Below are 24,589 nucleotides of genomic sequence, written 5' to 3'. Positions count from 1 at the left end.
TAAAGAAAAGGAACGAGCGGAGAATCGAAGAGGTGGTGCATAAGAACCGTTAGATCTCAAAGATCAACAGTCATCGCATGAAAGAGCACGCGGAAGATAACTCGCGAAGAAGCGGTTTTTATATAGGAAAGTGGATTTCGGGCAGAAGAAGGACCATAAGCGGTATTCTTCCGTTTGGCTCCGATTCCACTAATCGAAGGACACGTAGCAGCGGAGGAGTGAGGGAAAAGTTGAAAACCGCTTTATAGGGCGGTTATTCCTCGTGCTCGTTTTTGCCTGAAATAAATAGCAACCATCAGATTTGAAGGAGGAAGATCGACGATGGAGGTTCGTCGTTCTGTTTTGTTAATTGGGTGAAATTCCTACCGTCAGATCGAGTCTAGATCGACGGTCATAATTTGATCGCTTATCGCATTAGGCCGAGGTGAAGCACTAGCGGATAGTGGATAGGTCGATATGTGATTTAGCGTCAACTGTCAGATCAACTGTAGGATCGACAGTTGTGATTTAGTCACTAATCGCATATCGCAAAGGTCAAGCGCCAGCGGTTAATGGAGTAGTGATACGTCGATGGGCCGACATGCGATGAAGCAATGCGCCGATAGCCGTTGGATCGGAGGAAGAAATGGACAGTGGAGATCGGTTTGATCGATGATTGGTGAATGGAGAGCGCAGTGGGAAAGCGATGGACCAGGAGTGCGGACCCGACGACATATGAACACGGTATATAAATATTTGAAGTCCAGCAAGGACCGAGGGAAAAGGCAAAAAGGTATGTTTTGCGAGTTTTTCCTTTGTAAATGGTTTATAAAGAAAAATAGCGCCAATGGAAGGTTTTATGCGATAAGTATTATATAACCAATGTTAAAGAGGGAAAAGGTTATATATATGTGGTTAAGGGGTAACGAAGGTTTAGAAGGGGAATAAGTCCCGATATTAACGATAATGAAGGTTATGAGGGGTTTTAAAGTCCCGATAGGAAGGACCTAATGAAAGGCTTTAATGAAGTCTTATGTGAAGGCTTAAAGGTTGATTAAATTCCCGATAAGTGGATATTGCCTAAGGGTTAGACTATGTGGGATAGTCTATAATTTATTACCATTGATGGTTGAAGATTTGACTCCTTGGTGAGTTAAATACCTGGGACAAATGTGCCTATGCATTTTACATGCATACTGTGGGTGTAAGCGGGGGTAACCCTGCATCACTCAAGCCTAAAAAACCACACTTGTGAAATCAAAGGCAACACACCAAACTTAACATAAAATAAACCAACACTAACCAATAGAACTAAACTCATACAACCAGTGAAGCCATTCATGTAGTTTGTTGTTTGTATGACACTTCTCATCGTAATCAAAGCTTCATGCAGTCTAGGGCTACAAGGGAGCGCCCCCCCCCCGGAATCTGCACCTCAAGCACAATCCGCTCGGGAGTGGATTCGGAGCGACCTCGGGAGCACACTCCCGGAATTTGCTCTCCCCCCTGAATCCACTCCCGAAGCACACTTCACTTAAGAGCGGATCCAGAGCGACCTCAAGAGCACACTCCCTTAAAAGAAATCGCTCCGTACCTTTCCGGGAGCAAAAGCTCCTTGACCACTCTCGCTCACTCCTGGAGCAATTTTTTAAATTGCGAAGTGGTACGGGAGCGATCGCTCCTGACCGTTCCCCCTTGCACAAATTTGCTCCCCATGGTAAAGAGTGAACGCGTGATTTTTTTTTGTGGTGGAGGGAGGGGAGGGCCAAAAGAAATAAAAGGCCTCCTCCCCCTCCCACAATGCATCATTTGCATCTTGAGAGAGCAAGAGAGGGATTTTGGAGCTTGGAAGATTGAGAGGGTTGCTTGAGGAGCTTGTAAGGGAGGTTGGAGCTTGGGATTGAAGGCACCATTGGAGAGCCAAAGAGGTAGGGTCTAATCCCATTCTTTTTATTTTTCCATGTAGCATTTGTGTTTTTTATATGTTCATTGTTGAATGAAAGATGTTCTCTTCTCTCTTTCCCAATCCCATTCCTCCTCCATTTTATTGCAGCAAGAAACTATAACCATATCCCCACCAAACATGATGGATATATGGCTTGGCAATCTCTTGTTGGTTCCTTTTTTGCTATGTTGCAGGAAACGTGGCATAGAGGTCCGTTTCCATACAGAAACGGGTACGAAACGCGGAAACGCGTTTGGTACGGCCGGAAACGCGTTTCAGGGCCGTACGACCCACTTTTCCTCATTAACTTGTGTTTTTTTTTTTTTTTTTTTTTTAACTTACTTTTAGGGTATGTTAGTGACTTCTAGATGTGTGTCTAAAGTTATAAAAGTGAATTTTTGCCCTAGTGTTGATATGCAGTTCATCAGGAAGTTTGAGACATATGCAGTTCATGGTAATGTTAAATTCTTAAAGTAAAAGTGATATTCTCCTTTATTTTTCATTTTCATCATTTTACTTAAATTTTTAACATTACCATGAAATGACTCAGGACGTTTGAGAGTGGTTTCGCCCTCATTGGATTTCATATGGAGAAAGTAGAATTTTAGATCTCACTCAAAATCCAGCAGACTTATTTGTTTTTCAGGATTTCAGGATTGGGGGGATTGCAATGTTTCCATTGGATTTTATCATGTACTAAGGTATGAAACTTGTATCTAATCAAGAGAATCAAGCCCTCTATGCAGGGGAAACTCCCAATAATCAAGATCATGTAGGGTACTAGGGTATGAAACGTGTATTTAATCAAGAGCACTAAGGTCGTTCGACTATGTAGGAGGAGACTCCCAATACAACAGTGGTCCTTCTAAAGAATGGGATGTGGATGCAGAAAATCCTGATTTGGATCTCTCTCTTGCAGCCTTATAGTCTTTATTGTACTTGCAGCCTAATATATTAATATAAATAAAGGCTGATTTTGAGATTTGGATATATAATAAACATTGCTTTTGCATATTCCGATATTTTTATTTTCATTATGTGATCATTCATGAGTAAATGTGATGTAAATTAAATCTTAATGTTTAAGTGTAATAAATTATAATGTATCATTTATGCTTTATGATTGCACATATATATATATATATTTAAATATTTTCAATATATATATATATATATATATATATATATATATATATATATATATATATTCGCGTTTCCCCGTTTCCAAAATTTTGGGAGGTCGCGTTTCATATCGCTTCCCGTTTCGGAAACTCGTACCCGTTTCCCTGTTTCGTTCAACTTAGCTTTTTGTTATGATGGTGTTGGGGAGCAGGAGGAATGATGAAGATGATGAATAAGTGGGCAGTGGTGGATTAGGAAATCCTCGAGAAGAGGAGGAGGATAATGAGTGTGGAGATGTTGATGGCAAGATAACCAAAGTTGGCCAAACCCCCTTACAGAAATATGTTACTATGCTTTCAGGAGGGAAAAGGGGTGGAACCACTAAATTTTCATGCCTTCATTGCAAAATCACTTTCATGGGTTCATACACCCGTGCCAGAAAACGTCTTTGTGGGAAAATGGCATGGGATGGAAGGAAGCAAATAGGAATCAAAACTTGTGGAAGTGTGTCAACAGTGCAAAGAGGCAAATACATAAGCGAAGAGGAGGAAGCCCAATACAAATCTAAAAAATCAAAAGGTGACTTTGAACAGGACACCACTAGCTGACAATCACATAGACTAAAAACTCCATCAACATCCACCCATGGTAGTGGATACAGCACAAGCACAGACATCCCTTTAAGGCATAGAACCATATCAGATTTCCTTGATCAAGGGTGTAGGGATGATGTGGATGCAAAAATTTACCGATTTCTCTATGCATGTGGGATACCATTCAATGTTCTTCACTCACCTTATTGGCATGAAATGGTTGGCGCCATCAATGATGCCCCTAAAGGATACAAGAGCCCTGGGTATGACAAAGCTAGAACTGTGGGACTTGATCATGAAAAAGCCAAAATAACACATGCTTTGGGTAAATTGACAAATTCTTGGAATGACTATGGGGTATCCATTGTATCTGATGGTTGGACAAATGTAAAAGGCAAGCCATTGATAAGTGTTCTTGGTGTGTCTGCTACTGGTGCAGTCTTCCTTTCAACACATGATTACTCAAAAAAGTTCAAGACCGCCATTAACATTGAACAGCCATTACTTCAAACAATTGAAAGTATTGGGCCATACAATGTCATCCAAGTCATCACTGATAATGCTTCTAATTGTAAGGCAACGGGAGCAATCATTGAGGATAAATACCCCAACATATTTTGGTTTGGGTGTTTGGTTCACACAATGAACCTTTTGATGCATGATATTATTAAGAACAAGGAACTTCAATACAGATGGATTGGTGATTTGTACAAGAGAAGCAAGAGAATGATAAAATTTATTACCAATCATAGCAATACCCATGGGATTTTCGCAGTCACTCAAGGTTGCAACTATTGAAGCTTGGAAAGACTAGATTTGCTAGTTATTACCTCACCTTCAGGCACCTTTTGAAGGTAAGAGAGTCATTGGCTAACATGGTATTAAGTCCACATTGGCAGGTATTAAAGGACAAGGCTCCAACTGCGATTGACAAGGAAGGTTTTGAAGAGGTGGAGGAGACTGCTCTCGATGGTCTATTTTGGGGACATATGAGGGATGTTTTGCAATACACCAAGTCCATTTATACTGTGATTTGTTTGCAGATACAAATGCACCAATGATTGGGGAGGTGTATGAGCAGATGGATAACATGTTGGGAAAATAAAAGATATTGTTCAGCCAAAAGATCCCAACTTGTATGATCATATTTACAACAGTGTGTGCACACTGGGATAAACTCAATGTTCTACTACATGCCTTGGCAGATATCCTTATGCCAAAATACTACTCTCCATCTTGGTTGGGAAAACCTACACCTGGGGGTGGGGTTAGGACCAAACCCCATACAAATCCAGAGGTACAAAATGGGTATATGACAGCATTAGACAAGCTAGTTCCTAACAGGGACAAGTGTGCTAGATTGCATGGAGAATTAGGAAAATACTTCACTCAAACTGGAGTGTTTTGTTCTTTTCATGCAATGGAAGATAGGATTAGAATTGTTGATATTTCTTAATCTAACACATCAGAAAATTCCTATTGCATTATTTGGTTTATTTCACCTACTTGTTTATTCCTTAACAAGTTATTTAACCATATAAATACTGAAAATAAACACAAATGCAGTCTCAACTCATATACTGATCATCAATTGAAATAATAGACAAACACACAAGGGACACCGTTATTTTTGGACAATCATCCCCGGAAAAACCCAATGCGGGAAAACCGATGCAGCAATTCTGAGGGTTTTATTATTAAGCAGTTTTCTTGAGCACAACTATGGTGCCAAACTGGCTCACCCAACAGAGATTTCCATATGGCAATAATACCTCTTTTCGAAAGCAGATATTCAACAAGTCTGCCCCACGAAAATCCTTCCAACACTTATCCAAGGCTCTGTGTCAGCCCTACTAACCTCTGCGTAGCTCTAGAACCCCTTGCGTCAACCCTCTGCCTCTATATGTTAGCTCTCTGGCCCTCTACGTCACCCACACAAGCCCTGCTAGCCTCTGCGCAGTCTCTCTGCCCTTCTGCATGGCTCCTATTGGCTTTGTGTAGCCTCCTCAATCACTACGTTGGCCCTCTGGCACTATCTCTGCCTCTCTGCTATGCACTCACTGCCCCTCGCTGCAACTCAAATCACTTGTTCGATTTCTCTTAGCAAACCCCGCTCCAGAAAATCGAATTGATTGATCAATCTTGGTGTATCTCCAACTGACCCTCAAGCCTCCTCTTATACTTTTCCTGTTGAGTCTTCAACGGCCAAGATTAAGTCTCTAATCAACGGCTAAGATTAGGTTTGGCTTGATCCATGTTATTTAGAACCTTCTCCCCCAATTTTATATTAATACCCATTAATATTTTAATTTTCCTAAGTTTAGACTTAGGAACTCCATTAAAAATATTACTTATTTTAATATCTCTCTAACCGGGTGGAATTTCCCAAAACCATTTCTGGGTCTTGGAGATCTCATGTGCTTTAGCCTCTCCACCAATTTTCATAGCTAGAGCACATCCGATGCTACCACAAATCAACAAGAATGAATGTTGTCACATGGCGGGACATGTATGGTGGCGGGGGACCTTTGGTAACATTGGCAATAAAAGTGCTTTCACAGGTTGTTAATACTTACTATGCATAGAGGTGTCGGAGCACCTATAGCTTCATCCATAATGTGAGAAGAAACAACCTCAATGAAAACTGGGTAGAAAGCTTGGTTTTTGTGCATTGCAACTCGAAGTTGTTGACACGTTATTGTGAGCAGGCTCTTGTTGATACATCATATATGACATGAGACAACAATCCAGAGGAAGATATTTTGGAGCATGGAGCTATACATTTAGAAGAATTGGAAGAAAAACTTTTGAAAGATGATGATAAAGTAGTGGCAGCATCAACAACAGCCATGCCACCCCCATCATCCAGCAACAGTGCTCGAGTTCCACAAGCTTTGTTGCCACCACCTCCATCTACAGCCTCATGTGGAGGTCATGCCCCTTCTGGTTCTACTTCTGTTTTTGGACATGGCCGTCCAACTATGCGAGAGGAGACTCCCAATAGACCACGAGCTTCTCAAAAATTAGACATTTCTCCGAGCAAGAGCCAAAGGAAGCAATAGATAATAGATTTACTTGTCTTTTCTAGTTTCTAGTAGATTTTATAATTGTTGACTCTTTCATATTTATTATGATATTTTTTGTAAACAATATGTGACAAATTGACAATTTAAGTTTGAAGTTTGAAGTTAGCAATTATAGCTCATTGGCAATGAATTATAATTCATGAAAGTTAAAAGTTGAAACATTTCATTTCATGTTTGTATTTTTTGTTATAGTTTGGTAATGGTAATGGTTATAAGTACAACTTTAGTGATCGCTGATGACAAATGTTCTGTATTTAATTCTAAAAGCTTGAAACTTTAAGATTGACGAATCATTAATGATGAGACTCTATATGTTGTAACATGAAACTTGTGGTTGACGAAGATTATAACTTCTAGATGATTGATGTTGTATGGGTTAATCCATGTTTTTATGCTTTGTATATCTAATTCATCATTCTACATGTTTTTGTTGACATATATGCATCAAAATATATTAAAATATATATTATATAAAAATTCACTCCCGACCCGGGAACTTTTCAAAATGTCGCTCCCCACTCTCGCTTTCGCTCCCACTCCCAAGCATCCCTAATGCAGTGTTGAATCTTGAACATTGATCCAATCTACGAGATGCCTCTATGTTTATTCATTATACTCTTGGATTTAGATTTGGGTTATATATTTCCATTCCAATGTTTTGAGCAGTCTCTCCACTCATCACCAAGGAAGAAAGAAACATATACTAGTTTATTTGAATCCTCTACGTACTTAACAACAAAACAAAGCAAACATATTTCTATTTGTAACTCATAGCATGACTAATTATAGATCAATAAGAAGGTCGAAAATTCAAAACTCTTTTGTGTTGTGCTGATGGTGCTGGACCCGCCAACATTCATGGGATCTCCCCACTATGAAGTCCCAACTAGACCTCACACAGTTTGGTGTAGGAGTCCCATCCGGTACGATGGCCCGGTTGCCATTATCTTAAAGATATGCCTTAGCTCTTGCTTGTCAACACGTGAGAGTGGTTTGCTTCATCTTTGAACAATGAGGTTCGCATGCTTGGTGAGTGCTAGTGTTACTTATGTCAAGTTCCTTTCACCGCGGAGAGAGGGTGGAAGTGAGTCTCCAGTCGAAAGGGGAAAAGTCCCAACTCTATCAAAGACACACAACACAATAGGACATGCACAGCTTTCGGAGGAGCAGTCCACACGGATGCGGCAGTCACAACACACAAGAGAAGATAGCATGTACAACACCCAGCAGAGCAGTCCGTGCAAGTGCGACGGTCGTTATAACAAGTTTATGGGAAAGTTTTTGTCTGATGTCCAGTGAGGCAACCCACGCGGGAAAGACAACATTAACAACTCATACAACACATTTTCATAAATATATGTATTAGAGCAACTGAAAGAGTTCAATTGTTTAACACAGGTTAAAGCAACATGCATTACAAGTGTTCAAGATTAGTCTCACAAACAGTTACAATACATGTGTGAAAATGTGTTGGCCTGTTATTAGGCTTCTGAATTAAGCGAAAGTTCCAAGACACATTGGTACACCATACATCACTAACCCCATGAAAGGGGCGTTGGAGCCACTACTCGCTCCTCAAAGAAAAGACTACAGACTCTCAAGGCTATGTGGGAGGAGCCAAGGTGAAAATTCTTTTGCATGTACAAATGAGGGGTATTTATAGCCAAGGGTAAAACTGGCCCTTGTGACTGTTCAACTTCCCTCATGATTGTTTGACTTTCATGACTTTTCAGATTACATGTGGGTCTCTTGGACTTCCATGTTACATTACATTGATTTACAACAGTATGGCCCACAGTAGTGATGTGGCCGACATGACTCGAAACGACAATATTGGTATGTTCATGTTGTTGGTGGTGTCTATGTCGAGTTGCAGTGTCGTTGAGTGATGGATGCCCTCTTTGTGTATCATAGTTTCACTTTCGCATGGCAAGGTGTGCAGAGTCTTCGATGGTCTTGGTGTTCACTTGATGTTGCATGTGCACATTGCTCCTTTGCTTGTGCTTTGGCATGCTTCACATGTTCGTCCGTTCGCGAAAAAATCTCCTCGCATGTTCATCCATTCACGAAAAAATCTCCTTGCATGCATCATCCGTTCGAGAAAAAATCTCCTCGCATGCATCGTCCATTCATGAGAAAATCTCCTCGCATTCATCATTCGTTCGCCCTTTTGCAAACAAATCTCCTTGCATGTGCTCTCCTTGTTCATCTCATCCGTCGTCGTGTCATGTCTTATCCATGTACCTATATCTGCAATCACTCATGACGAGATGACATCAAATCCATAAACCTCCTAGTCTACCATGATGCATTGTCATTCGCTTTCGAATGCAAGTGACCGGGAGAGAGGACAAGGCTACGAAAATGCGCAAGGCAGATTTTAAGCTTGGATGCGGGGTCCGCGCACTGCCAATGAAAATTGCGCAGAAGTCACTGGGAGACTGAGATGGAAAATCCGGATCAGTATTGACTGTCCGCGGGATCTGGCTCGACTGGCAGGCAGATCTACGCAAATTTTTGGAGGAAGCAGTGTAGGCAGCAGAGAGGCTTGGCTGCAAAAACTATGCAATTCCTCCAAGGAGCTGGCAGCGGGCTGCAGGAGGCTTGCCAGGAAAAAAATGTGCATTTTTCCAGGGGGCTGGCAGTGGGATGCAGGAATGTTGCTGGTGAAAACTGCGCAAATGCTAGGAGGTTGGCCTGTTGGACATCCCATCTCAGTTTTTGAGCTAAGCGGGATGTTGGGCTGCTAGACATCCCATCGTAATTTTTGAGTTGAGCAAGATGTTGGGCTGATAGACATCCCATCGCAGTTTTTTAGCTGAGTGAGATGCTAGGCTGCTGGACATCCCACCACAGTTTTTGGGCTGAGCGGGGTGTCGGGCAACTAGGTGACTACTCATGAAAACTGCGCAGTTTTCCAGGTGAGCAACAGGTCAGCTGTCGATGTGACTCGCTGGAAAAATTGCGCATTTTTTTGAGGGAGATAGGGACGGACACAAGGTGTCTATCCGTCATGTCAGCGTAATTTCTTCAGTCAACAGAGCGGGCAAGGTCTGCAGCTTTTGCGCAAATTTTTGGGGGAGTGAGTCCCAGGGTCACTGCCCAGTCAAACTCTCTGGTTGACCAGTTGGAGGGTTGGTTGATTCGCTTGCAGGCAGCGCAGATTGAGATGGCTTGCTAAGAAACTTCTGTGTTGTTATGGGTGACAGTCAGTTCAGTCGATTCCAGGATTGCGCAGTGTAGGCTGCCTGGGAGACAGCCTCAAGCTCTGCGCAATTTTGGGCAGTAGTACATGTTCACTGAGTGCTGACACTGCGCAATGCAGCTCAGCGAGGGTCCAGTTGTTGGAGGGTGATCCGGTCGTCAGAACTTCAACAAAATGACTAAGTGTGTGAGCGAGTGAACTTGTGCATATGTGATCTTGCGAACACACACTCAACATGACTCGATGACAAGACGCCTCAAACCATCAAGACAACATATACTCAGTGTGATTGACCGACGGTGTGAGCGATAAGCAGGTGCTTGTGCATGACCAAAACATGGTTGCAAGCGTGACATTGTGACCAACATGCAAAAGGATGTTCGTTGAACAGTCAAGTGGGGAGGGTGCAAAGACTCAACACGAGCTCACAGTGTGAGCCCAAGTGCTTGCAAACATCAAGTAAAAACCCAAGGAAGGCTCCAAACTTGGATGTAGGCCAAAATTTTGGAGGGTTGGAGGGTGTTGCAGCATCTACAACACTTGGCAACACACTAGTTGAACTCCAACTTCTTTGTTTTGGTCCATTGACAGCACAGGGCCTTGACTTTTCAAGTAGTATTGAATCGTTGTGCGGGTTACTTCAGCCTCCCCATTTACCCCATGGACAGACATGGTTCACCTTTCGCCAACTCAGCTAAACACAACAACAAGTTTCAGCTTGATCATAGCATTTCGAAATCGGGAAGGGTAGTTTGGCTCGCAAGTTAAAAAATTTCAGAGTATCAGTTTTTCATCTTTGGTGTTGCTCCATTGCCAGCAAGCCTGGACTCTGGACAGTACCTCGGCGGAGTCACGCAGGAACACACACATTGCTCCACTGCCAATGAGCCTGTTCAGTACCCCGATGGAGTTGCATGCTTCACCTCTCTGCGCAAGAAGCCTTTCTCTTCTTTCGCCTTTGTATCTTTAAGAGAACTGTGCATAGGCACTTATTTATTTTTGAGGCAGAAGAGGAATCCCGGCTTATTGAGAGCAAAAGAGGTTATTCCTTCAAAGAAGCATGTAAGACCTCTGACATAGGTTTGCTCATTTAGATTTCCCCTTCTCTGTTTCTACTAGTTGGATGAGCTTGAACACACAGAGCAGAAGGATGAGTACATGCATGGGGTTTTCCAGTGTGGACACAAGTTCATGTTTGGACCCAAGCTTCCCTTGCAAACAGCTCGTATTTTCTGTCAAGACTTCACCGGCCGAAGGTTATAACCAAGCACAGAGAAGACGAACACAAGACTGGCCAAGTGCTGCAGTGTCACAAGACTCTTTGGATCTCAACCACATACTCATTCAAAAGCCAAAACTCAGTAGAGGGCAACACTTATTTAAAAAACTAAAAATAGCATGACACTAAGCAAACAAAACAAAAGGAAACAAAAATCGTAAGCAAAGCAAACAAAACAACCCAAGTCAGCAAGCAAACAAACAAGCAAACCAGAAAACAAGGACAAGCAAGAAAACAAACACTACTCCTACTCCTACGCTAACAGTGCATGGGCCTACTTACGTGAAGTGATATTTCCAATGCAGCCATCGACGCATTGGCTGGCCCATGTTGGTGAAGGCGTGGTTCGCGAGAAACCCAATCAAGTGAACCAGCAAACATAAAATATATAACAATGAAAACCAACATACTCCGAGTTTAAACGTGTCCACAGAAAAGAAAAGAGTGGAAGTGCAAGACAAACCCTTTGTGGAGTTGCCATGGTGTTGTGACACACTGTGTACAGATGATAAACATATGCACTCTCTTAACTATGGTAGACAAGCAAACATGAGAAAAAGAGACAACTTACACCTTACAAGTGTGTTTGCTGCGAATGATTCCTCCAATGCGCAAGCGATGGGATCATGTGATTTCAGTGGAGGAAGCGAAATATGTGTGTTGGATTGATCTTCAGTGCATACAGATGAGTGATGAGGAGCCTCGGGTGTTTCACAAATTTTCTGATTAGAAGTGGAACTAACCTCAAGACAGCGAGGGCCTGACATAACCATCAGCTCAGGCTGAAGTGCCTCGACAGCCTACAAGGTTTCCACTTCGTCAATAGATAAATCATTAGAGACCAGTGGCTTAGACAAATTAACAACGAGTGAATCAACATCGTGATCAGATGAAGAAGTACAGAGATCACGACAACCATGATCAGAAAATTCAGGATGTTTGTCGGCATCCTCATGATTTGATGAATCATACAGAGGGGTAGATGAGAAGCAAGAATGTTCACCCTCTGCATTTCTGAAAAAAGCAGATGAAAGATCAAGTGGATTTTTAATGAACAATTTGTCCTCTCCATTATCAAATGATGGACTGACATCAGGTGTGTTCTGCAAATGATCGGAAGCAGATGCATCTGTGGATGGATTAACACAAAGACAATCAGGGATAACAAAATCACCAACGATGTCAGGAAAAAGCGGAGGAGGCGCAGATAGAAGGTCATCATTCACCGCGGGTTCATGCTCAGTCATACTCTTCGTGAATGACAGCGCAAGTTGGTTGTGCAATATCAACTCCGTCGATAGCTTGATCCTCGTTCCCAATAGGTGTAGAGTACAGAACAGAAGAACACAAGACAGTGCAATCCGGAGGATCAGCAAAACACAGAGACGGAGGTTGAGGTAACAAGTGTGTATGACAACCCATGGGCTTCCCAACCAAATCTGCGCAGATATTGAGAGTAGTGAGGGTGGGAGGATGTGACAATTGAACAGATGTGTGCGCATGTTCTCCCACATCACTCTGCGGTGGTGGAGTTGTTTGATGAGGGGAAGGCAGACAGTCACTTGTGACAACAACTGTGTCCACTTGTGATTGCGCAGCTCCATCACCGAAGTATGCCGAGCAGGGTTTGAACTTCAACTTCATCTTGGGACAGAGTGATTTGGTAAGGCAATATTCAAATTTGTCCATGAGATATTGGAATTTCATCTGACTTTTCGGAGCTTCAAACATGAATAGACAAAAGCGCTGCGAAAAATCCATAGGCGATTCATGTGGGGCCTTTCGTTGTTTTAACAATTTTTTATCAAGTGCTTTAGGATCAAAATGGTGAAAAACAGATTCAATTAGATCACTGAACTGCTTGAATGAGTGCATGGAGTTATGAGGCAGTATGCTACACCATTGCAATGGGTGGTCACGAAGTGTGTGTGCGAGCAGCGAACAGACCTTTGTTTCATTAAAACCTTCCACGTTCTCCATGAGTGCATGGAAGTCATCTAAGTGCTCAGGCCAAGCCACTTTTCCTTCACCATCATACATGATTTGTGACAAGTCATCCCAGAACTCCCTCTCGACATGAAAGATATGTCCGTTGGACAGACATTTCGGAGGGTGAACTGTAACAAACTCCATGATAGATGTGCGAAGATTCAACACAGATTGTGAGGACTCATCTTGTCATCTGGCCCTCCTTCTAGTGCCAAAATGTTGACGATGTTGGACCCGCCAACATTCAGGGGATCTCCCCGATATGAAGTCCCAACTAGACCTCACACCATTTGGTGTAGGAGTCCCATCCGGTACGATGGCCCGGTTGCCATTATCTTAAAGATATGCCTTAGCTCTTGCTTGTCAGCACGTGAGAGTGGTCTGCTTCGTCTTTGAACAGTGAGGTTCGTGTGCTTGGTGAGTGCTAGTGTTACTTGTGTCAAGGTCCTTTCACCGCGGAGAGAGAGGGTGGAAGTGAGTCTCCAGTCGAAAGGGAAAAAGTCCCAACTCTGTCAGAGACACACAACACAACAGGACATGCACAGCTTCCGGAGGAGCAGTCCACATGAATGTGGCAATCACAACACACAAGAGAAGATAACACGTACAACACCCAGCGGAGCAGTGCGCGCGAGTGCGACGGTCGTTATAACAAGTTTATGGTAAATTTTTTGTCTATGTCCAGTGAGGCAACCCACGCGGGCAAGACAAATATGAACAACTCATACAACACATTTTCATAAATATATGCATTAGAGCAACCGAAAGAGTTCAATTGTTTAACGCAGGTTAAAGCAACATGCATTATAACTGTTCAAGATTAGTCTCACAAACAATTACAATACATGTGTGAAAACGTGTTGGCCCATTATCAGGCTTCTGAATTAAGCGAAAGTTCCAAGACACATTGGTACACCATACATCACTAACCCCATGATAGGGGCGTTGGAGCCATTGCTCGCTCCTCCAAGAAAAGTCTACACACTCTCAAGGCTATGTGGGAGGAGCCAAGGTGAAAAGTCTTTTGCACGTACAAATGAGGGGTATTTATAGCCAAGGATAAAACTAGCCCTTGTGATTGTTCGACTTCCCTCATGATTGTTTGACTTTCATGACTTTTCAGATTACATGACTCCTCAAATTACATGTGGGTCTCTTGGACTTCCACATTACATTACATTGATTTAAAGCAATATGGCCCACAGTAGTGATGTGGCCGACATGACTCATGACACAACTCGACACGACAGTGTTGGTATGTTCATGTTGTTGGTGGTGTCCATGTCGAGCTGCAGTGTTGTTGAGTGATGGATGTCCTCTTGGTGTATCATAGCTTCACCTATGCATGGCAAGGTGTGCGGAGTCTTCGATGGTCTTGGTGTTCGCTTGATGTTGCATGTGCACGTCGCTCCTTTGCTTGTGCTTTGGCATGCTTCACATGTTCGTCCATTCGCGAAAAAATCTCCTCGCATGTTCATCCGTTCGCGAAAAAATCTCCTCGCATGCATCATCCATTCGCGAGAAAATCTCCTCGCATGCATCGTTCGTTTGTCCGTTCACGAACAAATCTCCTTGCATGTGCTCTCCTTGTTCATCTCGTCCATCATCACGTCATGTCTTATCCATGTACCTGTATCTACAATCACTCATGACGAGACGACATCAAATCCATAAACCTCCTAGTCTACCATGATGCATTGTTGTTCGTTTTCGAATGCAGGTGACTGGGAGAGAGGACAAGGTTATGAAACTACGCAAGGCAAATTTCAAGCTGGGATGCGGGCTCCGAGCACTGTCATTGAAAACTGCGGAGAATTCACTATGAGACTAAGATGGACAATCCGGATCAGCAATGACTATCCGCAAGATCTGGCTCAGCTGGCGGGCAGATCTGCACAATTTTTTGGAGGAAGTGGTGCAGGCAGCATAGAGGCTTGGCAGCAAAAACTGCACAATTCCTCCGGGGAGCTAGTAGCGGGCTGTAGGAGGCTTGCCGAGAAAAAATGCGCATTTTTTCGAAGGGGCTGGCAATAGGCTGCAGGAATGTTGCTGGTGAAAACTGCGTAAATGCTGGAAGGCTGGCCTGCTGGACATCCCATTGCAGTTTTTGAGCTGAGCAAGACGCTGGGCTACTGGACATTCCATCGTAGTTTTTGAGTTGAGCAGGATACTGGGTTGTTGGACATCCCATCGCATTTTTTCAGCTAAGCAGGATACGGCATTGCTGGACATCCCATTGCAGTTTTTGAGTTGAGCGAGGTGTCAAGCAGCTGGGTGACCGCTCATGAAAACTGCGCAATTTGCCGGGTGAGCAGCAATCCGGTTGTCTAGATGACTGGGTGGAAAAACTACGCATTTTTTTAGGGAGACAGGGACAGACACAAGATGTTTGTCCAGCATGTTAGCGCAATTTCTTCAATCAATGGAGTGAGCAAGGTCTGCAGCTTTTGTGCAAATTTTTGGGGGAGTGAGTCCCAAGGTCACTGCCCGGTCAAACTCTCTAGTTGACCAACTAGAGGGTTGGTTGATTCGCTTGCAGGCAGCACAGATTGAGATGGCTTGCTGAGAAACTTTTGCATTGTTCTAGGTGACAATCAGTTCGGTCGTTTCCACGATTGCGCAGTGAAGGCTACCTAAGAGACAGCCTCAAGCTCTGCGCAATTCTGTGCAGCACTACATGTTCACTGAGTGCTGACACTGCACAATGCAGCTCAGCGAGGGTTCGGCTGTTGGAGGGTGATCCGATCATCAAAACTTCAGCAAAATGACTAAGTGTGTGAGTGAGTGAACTTGTACATACGCGATCTTGCAAACAAACACTCAACATGACTCGACAACAAGACGCCTCAAACCATCAAGACAACATATACTTAGTGTGACTGACCGACGGTGCGAGCGACAAGTGCGACACTTGTGATAGATCATTGAACGACCGCGACGACGCTTGCGCGACAATGCATACAACTTCGTGTGTGAGTGCGACAAATGTTTACATAGCGAATACAACTTGTACACATGAAGCGGGACCTTGTGCATGACCAAAACATGGCTACAAGCATGACATTGTAATCAACATGCAAAAGGATGTTTGTTGAATGGTTAAGCGAGGAGGGTGCAAAGACTCAACACGAGCTCATGGGATGAGCCCAAGTGCTTGCAAACATCAAGTAAAAACCCAAGGGAGGCTCCGAAATTGGATGCAGGCCAAAATTTTGGAGGGTGTTGCAATTGCTACAACATGTTGACATTCAGAACACATCTCCATCCAACACCATATTGAGTCAACATCACTTGCACAATCTAGATAATGATTAAACTCAGAAATGAAGCTGCAACAAATCAAACTCGGAAAACATTACTAGATCAATAGATTTCCTTCGTTATTCAAAAACAATAGTAGTTGTCATCTCCTTCTTCCAAGCAGAAAAAAACAGTGGTTGCCTGAACTAAAAGTTGTCCAAAGGGCAATGCAAGTTGAGACTGCAAAGACCAGCTCAAATCACTTCCCTGTCTCCACTCAAATGACTATTAGTATTGAAGACTAGCTGGATTGCAGAGTCCCTTGTAATTTAAATAGTTCCCTTTTGGAGCCAAATGAGTGTGTGAGAGCAATTTCAACACATATTTAGAATCTAGTGCCAAGATCAACAAGAGAGTGGAAGAGTTGGAGATGGATCAAGAGTTAAGTTCCCTATTGCTCCACAATTAAATAGGAAATGCCAAACTTGTGACTCTAAAGAAGATGGAAAAAGAGATGTGAAATGCTTTACAAGGCAAGAAACTCATTTAAATACAAAGCTTCCAGTCAGTTGGTGTTCTTTCAAGGTCTGGCAGTTGAGGAAAGACTCAACAAACAAAAAAATTCCAACCCATTTTGCGTTCATTGTCAAAAAGAAGAATTAGTGGGGCATATCTTTTGAAGGTGTACAATTGTCAAGACTTCCAAGGCACATTTGCAAGCATAATAAAGTTACCTGTCTTCAGCCCCCTATCTTGGCGAGGTCCCTCCTAGATGCACAACACATATGATATGTTAGGTGCACGAACACATGGATGTGGAGTTATGGCATTTGATATGCTTATCTGCTAAGGTGCACGGTAACTTTTCAAGGAGACAAATCCCACCTATGGCTACGAGAATTGCAAGCATTCAAAATATTTGGCAATTCATGTCAATGCTAGAGTTGATATGTTTCAAAAGGATGATACCCCATCCGCTTAGGGGATAGGCACATTTGTTGGGCATCTTAGATTTTATAGGAAGAGGATCTTCATGTAACTCTTATGTTCATCTGACCCGGATGCGGGTGATTATCTGGTTAATTAAGTTGACAAGACGATGGGCTGGCCACATGGCCGCCTGTGTCCTTCCCCAAGCCCACCTGAGGCACATTCAAGGCATCTTGCAGGGGCCATTAAATGCGTCCCAAGGCCGAGACTGCGCCACCTCCTTCATAGCAATGGAGTATGCAGAGTATTATGTTATCCCTCCCTCCTTGCTCCACTGTGTCTACCCCCCGCAAGCCTCTGAGCCATGCTCTCGCACTGTCACCAGCTGTCGGTGCTGGCTGATAAGTTGCATTAACTTGGGTAATGGATTTCATTATTCACAAACCAGGCTCTGCAACTTAGCTCTGGCTCAGCCCTCCTCGGTCCATCCTCTGCACAATTACTCCACCACCTCCCCGACTGCTAACCTTGCCTTCAATCCCGCCATGGTTCGTCATAGAATGAGAAGCAGGAGGGGAGGCACGCATGGTGGAAGCATCCGCCCTCCTGCAACTCCCAGCCCTGCATCGGCTTCCCCTGTTTCTTCAGCAGACAACTCAAATTCATTCGGCTCTTTCCTTGGCCGATATCCAGACACCCATAGCGGAAGGGGAAGAACTTGTCTTCAAGGTTCTGAACGGCGGGAAGCTGCAGTTCATATAGCAAATTTCCCCCTCCCCCCGCATCCAGCACCCCATACCACTCAATTTTGTTTTCGTAGCACTCTAAACTGACCCGTCATCACCACTACTGTTACAATTACTTTTACTGAAGAAATGGACCAGTCAGCACCTCTGGGTGCACACAGCGAAGAGCTGAACAAGGCAGCTCCAAGCAACAGAGGAGTCTGCAACCCAGGCGAAATGCATCCCGACGTTGATAGAGCCACCCTGCATGGCAAAGCACCGGCTGGCTATCAACAAGTTGTGGGGAACATGCTTGGCGACACTCAAGCTTCTGGACGCCGACAAGGCGACACATCTGGCCTGCATGCAAGCACAGGGAATGCTGAAACAGTCCATCCAACTCAGGGAGCGGACATGTCAGCTGAAAAGGATGATTGGTACAATTATGCTTGCAGGATTGAAGAGGAACCGGCCCCGGACAACCTCTAGGCCTAACACTTGGCAGCCAGGGTCGCTTTTTTTGCCAGGTCGTTGCTTCTCATGCTGACTGGGAGTTTTCGGTTAAATTTATGTTTTCTGAGTAGATCAATGCAATGTCTGAAATGTCATTTTGGTTTTTTGGTCAAACCTGTCAACCCATATGTGGGTATTTTCGATTTACTGGACTGGTTTCCCCTCTGTTGGGGCAGTCACAGCTAAACCGAGTTATTTTGTGATGGTTGTTACTCAGTACTTTGGAGGCCAGACCTCTCTGTATTTACCTTTTTTGTATTATATTAATAGATTAATCCTACTTAGAAAAAAAACTCTTATGTTCATCTGTTGTAACTCCGGTTCATATTTGAAGTAAAATAAGTCACATTTTTCAAAAAAATGTTGTAAAGAACTAGCAAGGCACGATAGGGATTCTCTTTGTTATTGCAATGGAATTCTAAGGCTTGTGTGATGAGTAGGGCTTGTGTAGCAACAACATTTGGTGTTTCAAAAGACTAAGAGCTCCTTAGGCTCACTTCCTAGATTGAGTGGAGGATTTTTCTTGAGAAAGGTGACTCTCACAGGCATGACATTCAAGTCTATCCAAAGAAGAGTTGTTGCTTTCTATGGGAGACATCTCTAGGAGATTGCTTCTTAATAGAAAGTTGTTAATTTTAGATAACAATGGTATGTTCTATGCTTAGCATAATTTACTTCAATGTTCCTTTAGCAGCCGAATAACAATTTCCAATAGCAATCACATTAACCATTAATCACATTGACAGTAAATGTAGATAGAACATAAAACAAAATTGCAGAAGACAAGCCAAGACGAGAACACCGGATTTGGCGGATGCCAGGGAAAAACCCCAATGTGGGGAAAACCCTTTGATCAAATCTTCTTATTATTATTCAATAGTTCAGCAAAGAGAGAGAGAGTACAAAAGTCAAATTGATTAGCCCAATACAAAGTCAAATCAGCCCTATCAAATTTTGCAGTCAAACTTCAGCCCTAACCAGAAAGTCAACGTTGGTCAAAATAGCAGTCAAATACCTCCTTTGAAGCTCAGTCAAAGGCAGTCAAACTCGGCCTCCAGCAATGGTCAAAGTCAACCCAAAATAGTCACAAAAACTCTGGTCAAACTCAGTCAACGCAGGTCAAACTACCCAGAAAACTTCGATTTTTGTGCCAGTCAATGCAGCCTAAGGAAATCGAAATTTTTCCCTCAAAACCGCAGTCAAAACTGGTCAAAACAGCCTCGGTCAACGCTGGTCAAACTGTCTGAAATTCTGCAATTTCGATTATGTGATTTAGCCCAGAAATTTTGTCCTCCTAGCGCATGTGTGAGAGAGAGAGAGGGGTTGCCCAAGTTCTACGAACCAATCTAATGAAGAGAGAGAGAAGAATGTGTGTGATGGATGTCCAAATGAGGTGAGAGGTCTCTTCTATTTATACACTTTGTTGTGGGTGAAGAGACACATCCATTGGGCTTCTTGAGCCTACATTTCGCTGAGGCTGACCTAAACAATTTACACGTGTCATCATAAATTCAAAATCACATTTATGCTTGTCCGAATGAGATGAACTTTATATCAATCTTGGACCTCTCGAAAATAGGAATCCAATGTAGTCATCATCTCCATCAAATGAGTTGTCCCAAGGTGGAATTTGGCCCTAGTTGCCAATTTTAATAAAAGTTCAAGCCAGCCTTCATAGAAATGATCAATATGATTGACATAGATGGCAGTCATAAAATAACCTAGATATAATCTCATGTATGTCCAAATGGTAAACCTCTTCTTAGAATCAATAGTAAATAGTAAATACCCATTGTTTACAACTAGTTTAGGCCACACTTCAATATTGCTCAAAGGTCGAATGCTCATTGGCATCTCCTAGATGAGGAGTCAAGACTGCGAAAGAGAATCAACAACAAATTTGCCAAAAGTAACCTTTTAGAAGGTTTTGTGGACCCAATATAGAGAAAGTGAGGACATCAAGAATATCTTAGAGGATTGTGACTTTGTCAAACAACTTATAGAGTAGATTGATCAAAGGTTCCATACTCGCTTTGGGAGGCCCATACATTGCAGAGTTTCCATCTTTGGTGACCCGGGGTTTTGTAAGAAAAAGGTTTGGTAATTTTGGTTTGTACATCCCTTTATGCTATCTCCCTTCTTTGTTTTGTAAGATGTAAGGTACCTCTCAATGGATCTAGAAATATTTTTTGTAAAATGGATTAGCATCAGTTTTTAGATGACTTGTCAACTCAAATTATGACCAAATTTTCTCCTCCTTGGAAGTATTTTGTAGCCACGATTATTGGAATGCAATAGGAAATGCTTTCCCTTCTTGCCTAGGTTGGAAGGGAAAGAGGAAGTCCAATATTGCAAAGCTCCTATTATGATGTACGATATTGTTCCCTTGTAATACAAGCTTGGTTTATTTGCCAAAACAAAAAATTGAAAACTAATAGCATTAAAGTCAGAATCTAAAAATTCCTAAATTATCTGTTCACCTAGTATTCCTCCACATTCCCCTATGTGTGAACCATTGCGTATTTCAATATATGGATTTGATGTAGTGAGCAAATCAAATGCATCGTCTACATCCATACGGTTACTATTTGCATTCCCAAACAAGTGCAAATGGGGCCAAAATCCTCAAGAGTAGTCACCTATTTGGGGAATCAGGTTCTTTATCAATCAGATTCATAAGCCAAAGTTTCCTTAGAAGAAACTGCCCATTGGGAGGATTGAATTATTTATCAGCTAGACTCACAAGACGAGGTTTTCTTTTACAACAGTTGAATGCCTATAGGCCTTAAACCTGTGCCATACTTATCCTATATTCTTATTGGTTTGGTCTATAAAGAATGAAAGCTTCGTCTTTTAGCAGCACGACCATGCTTGGCTTTATAAAGGAAATTCAATTTAGTAATATAGGTGATGAGGGCACAATTTGGCAAATGGGCATATCTTCCAATGAAGTTGGGCCATGTTGCTAATCTTAGAGAATGGAATTTATGCCCTCAGCAGTGAGCTTGTTTACAACGGACAGTCAAATGAATTTGCAATATTCATTTGTGGATTGATCTGATTGCATAAATCACAAGGCTGATCACCTGTCAACTAAAAATACCTTCTGAATGAGAAAAGTAATAAATGGGTCCAAAGGACAGAAACAAACCCAAATGTCCATTCAGCAGCTATAAATGGACCAATCCTCAAATTCACATAAAGCCCTTCCTGTTGAGCAATCTTGATAAACTTGACTAAATCATAACGATCCTCAAAATAGTACTGCACAACAACAGCAGTCAAAATCCTTCATTACAATATAGACCAATCAGAAAGCATAACAAACTACAGAACAAGAAACTCACGTAAAAAAATGACCATGAAGACGACTTTGAAGACAGAATTTGGGCAACATCATATATTACTTGCACAAGAGATAAGAAACGAAACATACAGTGCCTTCTTTTGGTTCATGCCCGTTCCAGAATACATAAGTTTCGATCACATCAATGCCTCCTTCCTTGGCCTTGGCAATCAGATCTGGCCACATCTGCCACACACAAATAGCTGATCAGTACAACTGTACATTGGACATTGGAAAGTGAGATCCAATGCCACTTTCCACAAACTTCTGTCTCATGTTACATGCCACAATTATGGCAAACAGTGATTCAATAACATCTTCCCAGTATGAAATGATAAATGCGAGACTCGGGGGTACTTCCCACATAGTGTTCTTTTATCTCCGCTCTTGTATCTCACAACAACATAAACTAAGTACCGTATTTATATCTGCACACTACAGAACATTGTACCCTTCAATCTATAGTATCTAAAACTTGTACAAAAAGGGTATGCCCTCTTTCCGTGGCAAACAGAGGTGGACAAATGGAATATTATCATTCATCCCCTCTAGCAGTGGCCTTGTTGGATCATTCTGGGGAGGAAATTTGGAGAGTATCATGGGTTTCCGGGATAACTGTGACCAACATGTAAGTAACTAAATGGTGATGATGGAAATATACAAAAACTAAGTGCCGTATTCATATCTGCACACTAAAGAACATTGTACCCTTCAATCTATAATATTCTAAAACTTGTACAAAAAGGGTATGCCCTCTTTTCATGGCACACAGAGGTGGACAAATGGAATATTATTATTCATCCTCTCTTGCAGTGACCCTGTTGGATCGTTATGGTGAGCAAATTTGGAGAGTATCATATGGGTTTCCGGGATAACTATGACCAAAATCTAACTAAACGCCGATGATGTAAATATGCTACTCAGAAAAGAGTTCAAGGTTAAGTTAGTTTCAAGCTGTGATCTGTTGGACGACCCATTGCAGCCATTGTTGGCTTCTGTATAAGTGTTTCTAGTAAAAATCCATCAGGCAATCCGAGATAATACGCAAACTAAACTCCACTAAAATATTCCCAGCAAGCGTCAGGCAGCATCCCCTTGAATATAGCCTAAACAGACTCTGCACACCCATTTATCAGAGTTTTCATGAGACCACTACAACATTATGGCCATTATCATCCATTCTGGTTCCATGGTTTAATACGTTCAACGAATGACTTAAGCGTCTCTGATATCACAGTTCCTTGAAATAATTTAATGTCATGTTTTAGTAAAGCAAATCACTGAATATGCCACGTTAACATTACGATAGCATGTAAGCAGGGGATTAGCCCCCTGACTACAAGTGATATTAACATGAACAGAGTAACAACTGCCCTTCAGAGATAAGTTAATGGAACAGTACTTCATATATACATTAAATTAGCTGTTAATATACAGAGTGATTCTGAAACTTAGTCTAGCAACCAAACCATATTACTGACTACTATTCATATTCGAGTCAACAGTATCATAGGCATTTCATATTTGCTCTGTAGTTCATGTTATGATAATCTGGGAGAATAGGGAAATACACAAACTTACCGCTGGTACACTGCGGGGATAGTGAATGGAAGCTGACATTAGCAGTTTTCTCTGTCCATCAATGATGAGAGATCTGTGATCATATGTGACATTTGAAGCATATACCCATTTCAGATCTACCACTGTATGTATTGTTATTGCACACAGCAACAGTAGCAATGCATGATGAGTACCCGCCATTGTTACAGTAAGGGAAGCAAATGGGCTTGTTGGGCACCTCTAAACGTCGCAAGTAATATATATAGACACATTATATGTGTATATCAATATTGAAATATTCATGGCTGTTGTGTGAGGTGTGAATAGGGATGGGATACACTGCAGATCCCACTGTGGAGGTGGTACTATTTTTTAATTTAATAGGATACGCTGGCTTTTAGCTGGCAGTAACCGAGAATCGAAAACAAGGGGACGGTGGAAGGATAGACCAGCTTCCCAGTATGTTCATGATTGGTCTCTCATGTCTATCTTTTCTCCTCAGGTGGTGTAGGTATTAGATTATCCGCCGACATCCATCTTTTAGCCGGCAGTAACCGAGAATCGAAAACAAGGGGACGGTAGAAGGATAGACCAGCTTCCCAGTATGTTCATGATTGGTCTCTCGTGTCTATCTTTTCTCCTCAGGTGGTGTAGGTATTAGATTATCCGCCGGCATCCATAAATCTAGAATGAATAAAGGATAAGGGTACTTCGTCTGAGAGGCACTGCCCCAGTAAGTTAGCATAGTTAGCAGGGCAGATTTCCATGGATATATTTGTTATTTAGCTAAGTTAGCAGGGCATATTTCCATGGATAAATTTGTTATTTAGCCGAGTCAGCAGGGCAGATTTCCATGTATGAATTTATTATTTAGCAGAGTCAGCAGGGCAGATTTCCATGGACGAATTTGTGATCTGGTTTGAATTTCGATTTTTTTATTCTCGAAACCGGAGAAAGTGTCCTTTTTTTAGTGGTTTGGGTTCAAGGTTATCATTAACTTATTAATTTTTATTGAGCAGTTGTAGAATGTTTATGATAATTTCGAAAAAAATTAGTTGTCAGATAAAGTGGTTTATA

The 24,589-nt window shown here is 42.3% G+C and overlaps 1 protein-coding gene across 1 annotated transcript in view; it reads right to left on the bottom strand.

Moving 5' to 3' along the window:
* The window catches only part of LOC149214987 (beta-galactosidase 3-like), a 189,852-nt gene extending 165,634 nt beyond the window's left edge, over positions 1–24,218 (bottom strand). The window contains exons 1-3 of the mRNA XM_089389578.1: positions 23,534–24,218; positions 22,043–22,138; positions 21,758–21,870 (exon numbers count right to left, since the gene is read on the bottom strand). Of these exons, the coding sequence (XP_089245704.1) occupies positions 21,758–21,870; positions 22,043–22,138; positions 23,534–23,713 (389 nt within the window). The 5' untranslated portion in view covers positions 23,714–24,218. The remainder of the gene's footprint in view (positions 1–21,757; positions 21,871–22,042; positions 22,139–23,533) is intronic.
* Positions 24,219–24,589: the final 371 nt, after the last annotated feature.

Source organism: Pinus tabuliformis, chromosome 1_1, assembly GCF_031772625.1.
Source record: "Pinus tabuliformis cultivar Carrire ecotype Pingquan chromosome 1_1, CPIR1, whole genome shotgun sequence".
Lineage (NCBI taxonomy): Eukaryota > Viridiplantae > Streptophyta > Pinopsida > Pinales > Pinaceae > Pinus > Pinus tabuliformis.
This window is presented reverse-complemented; position numbering and strand designations above follow the sequence as displayed.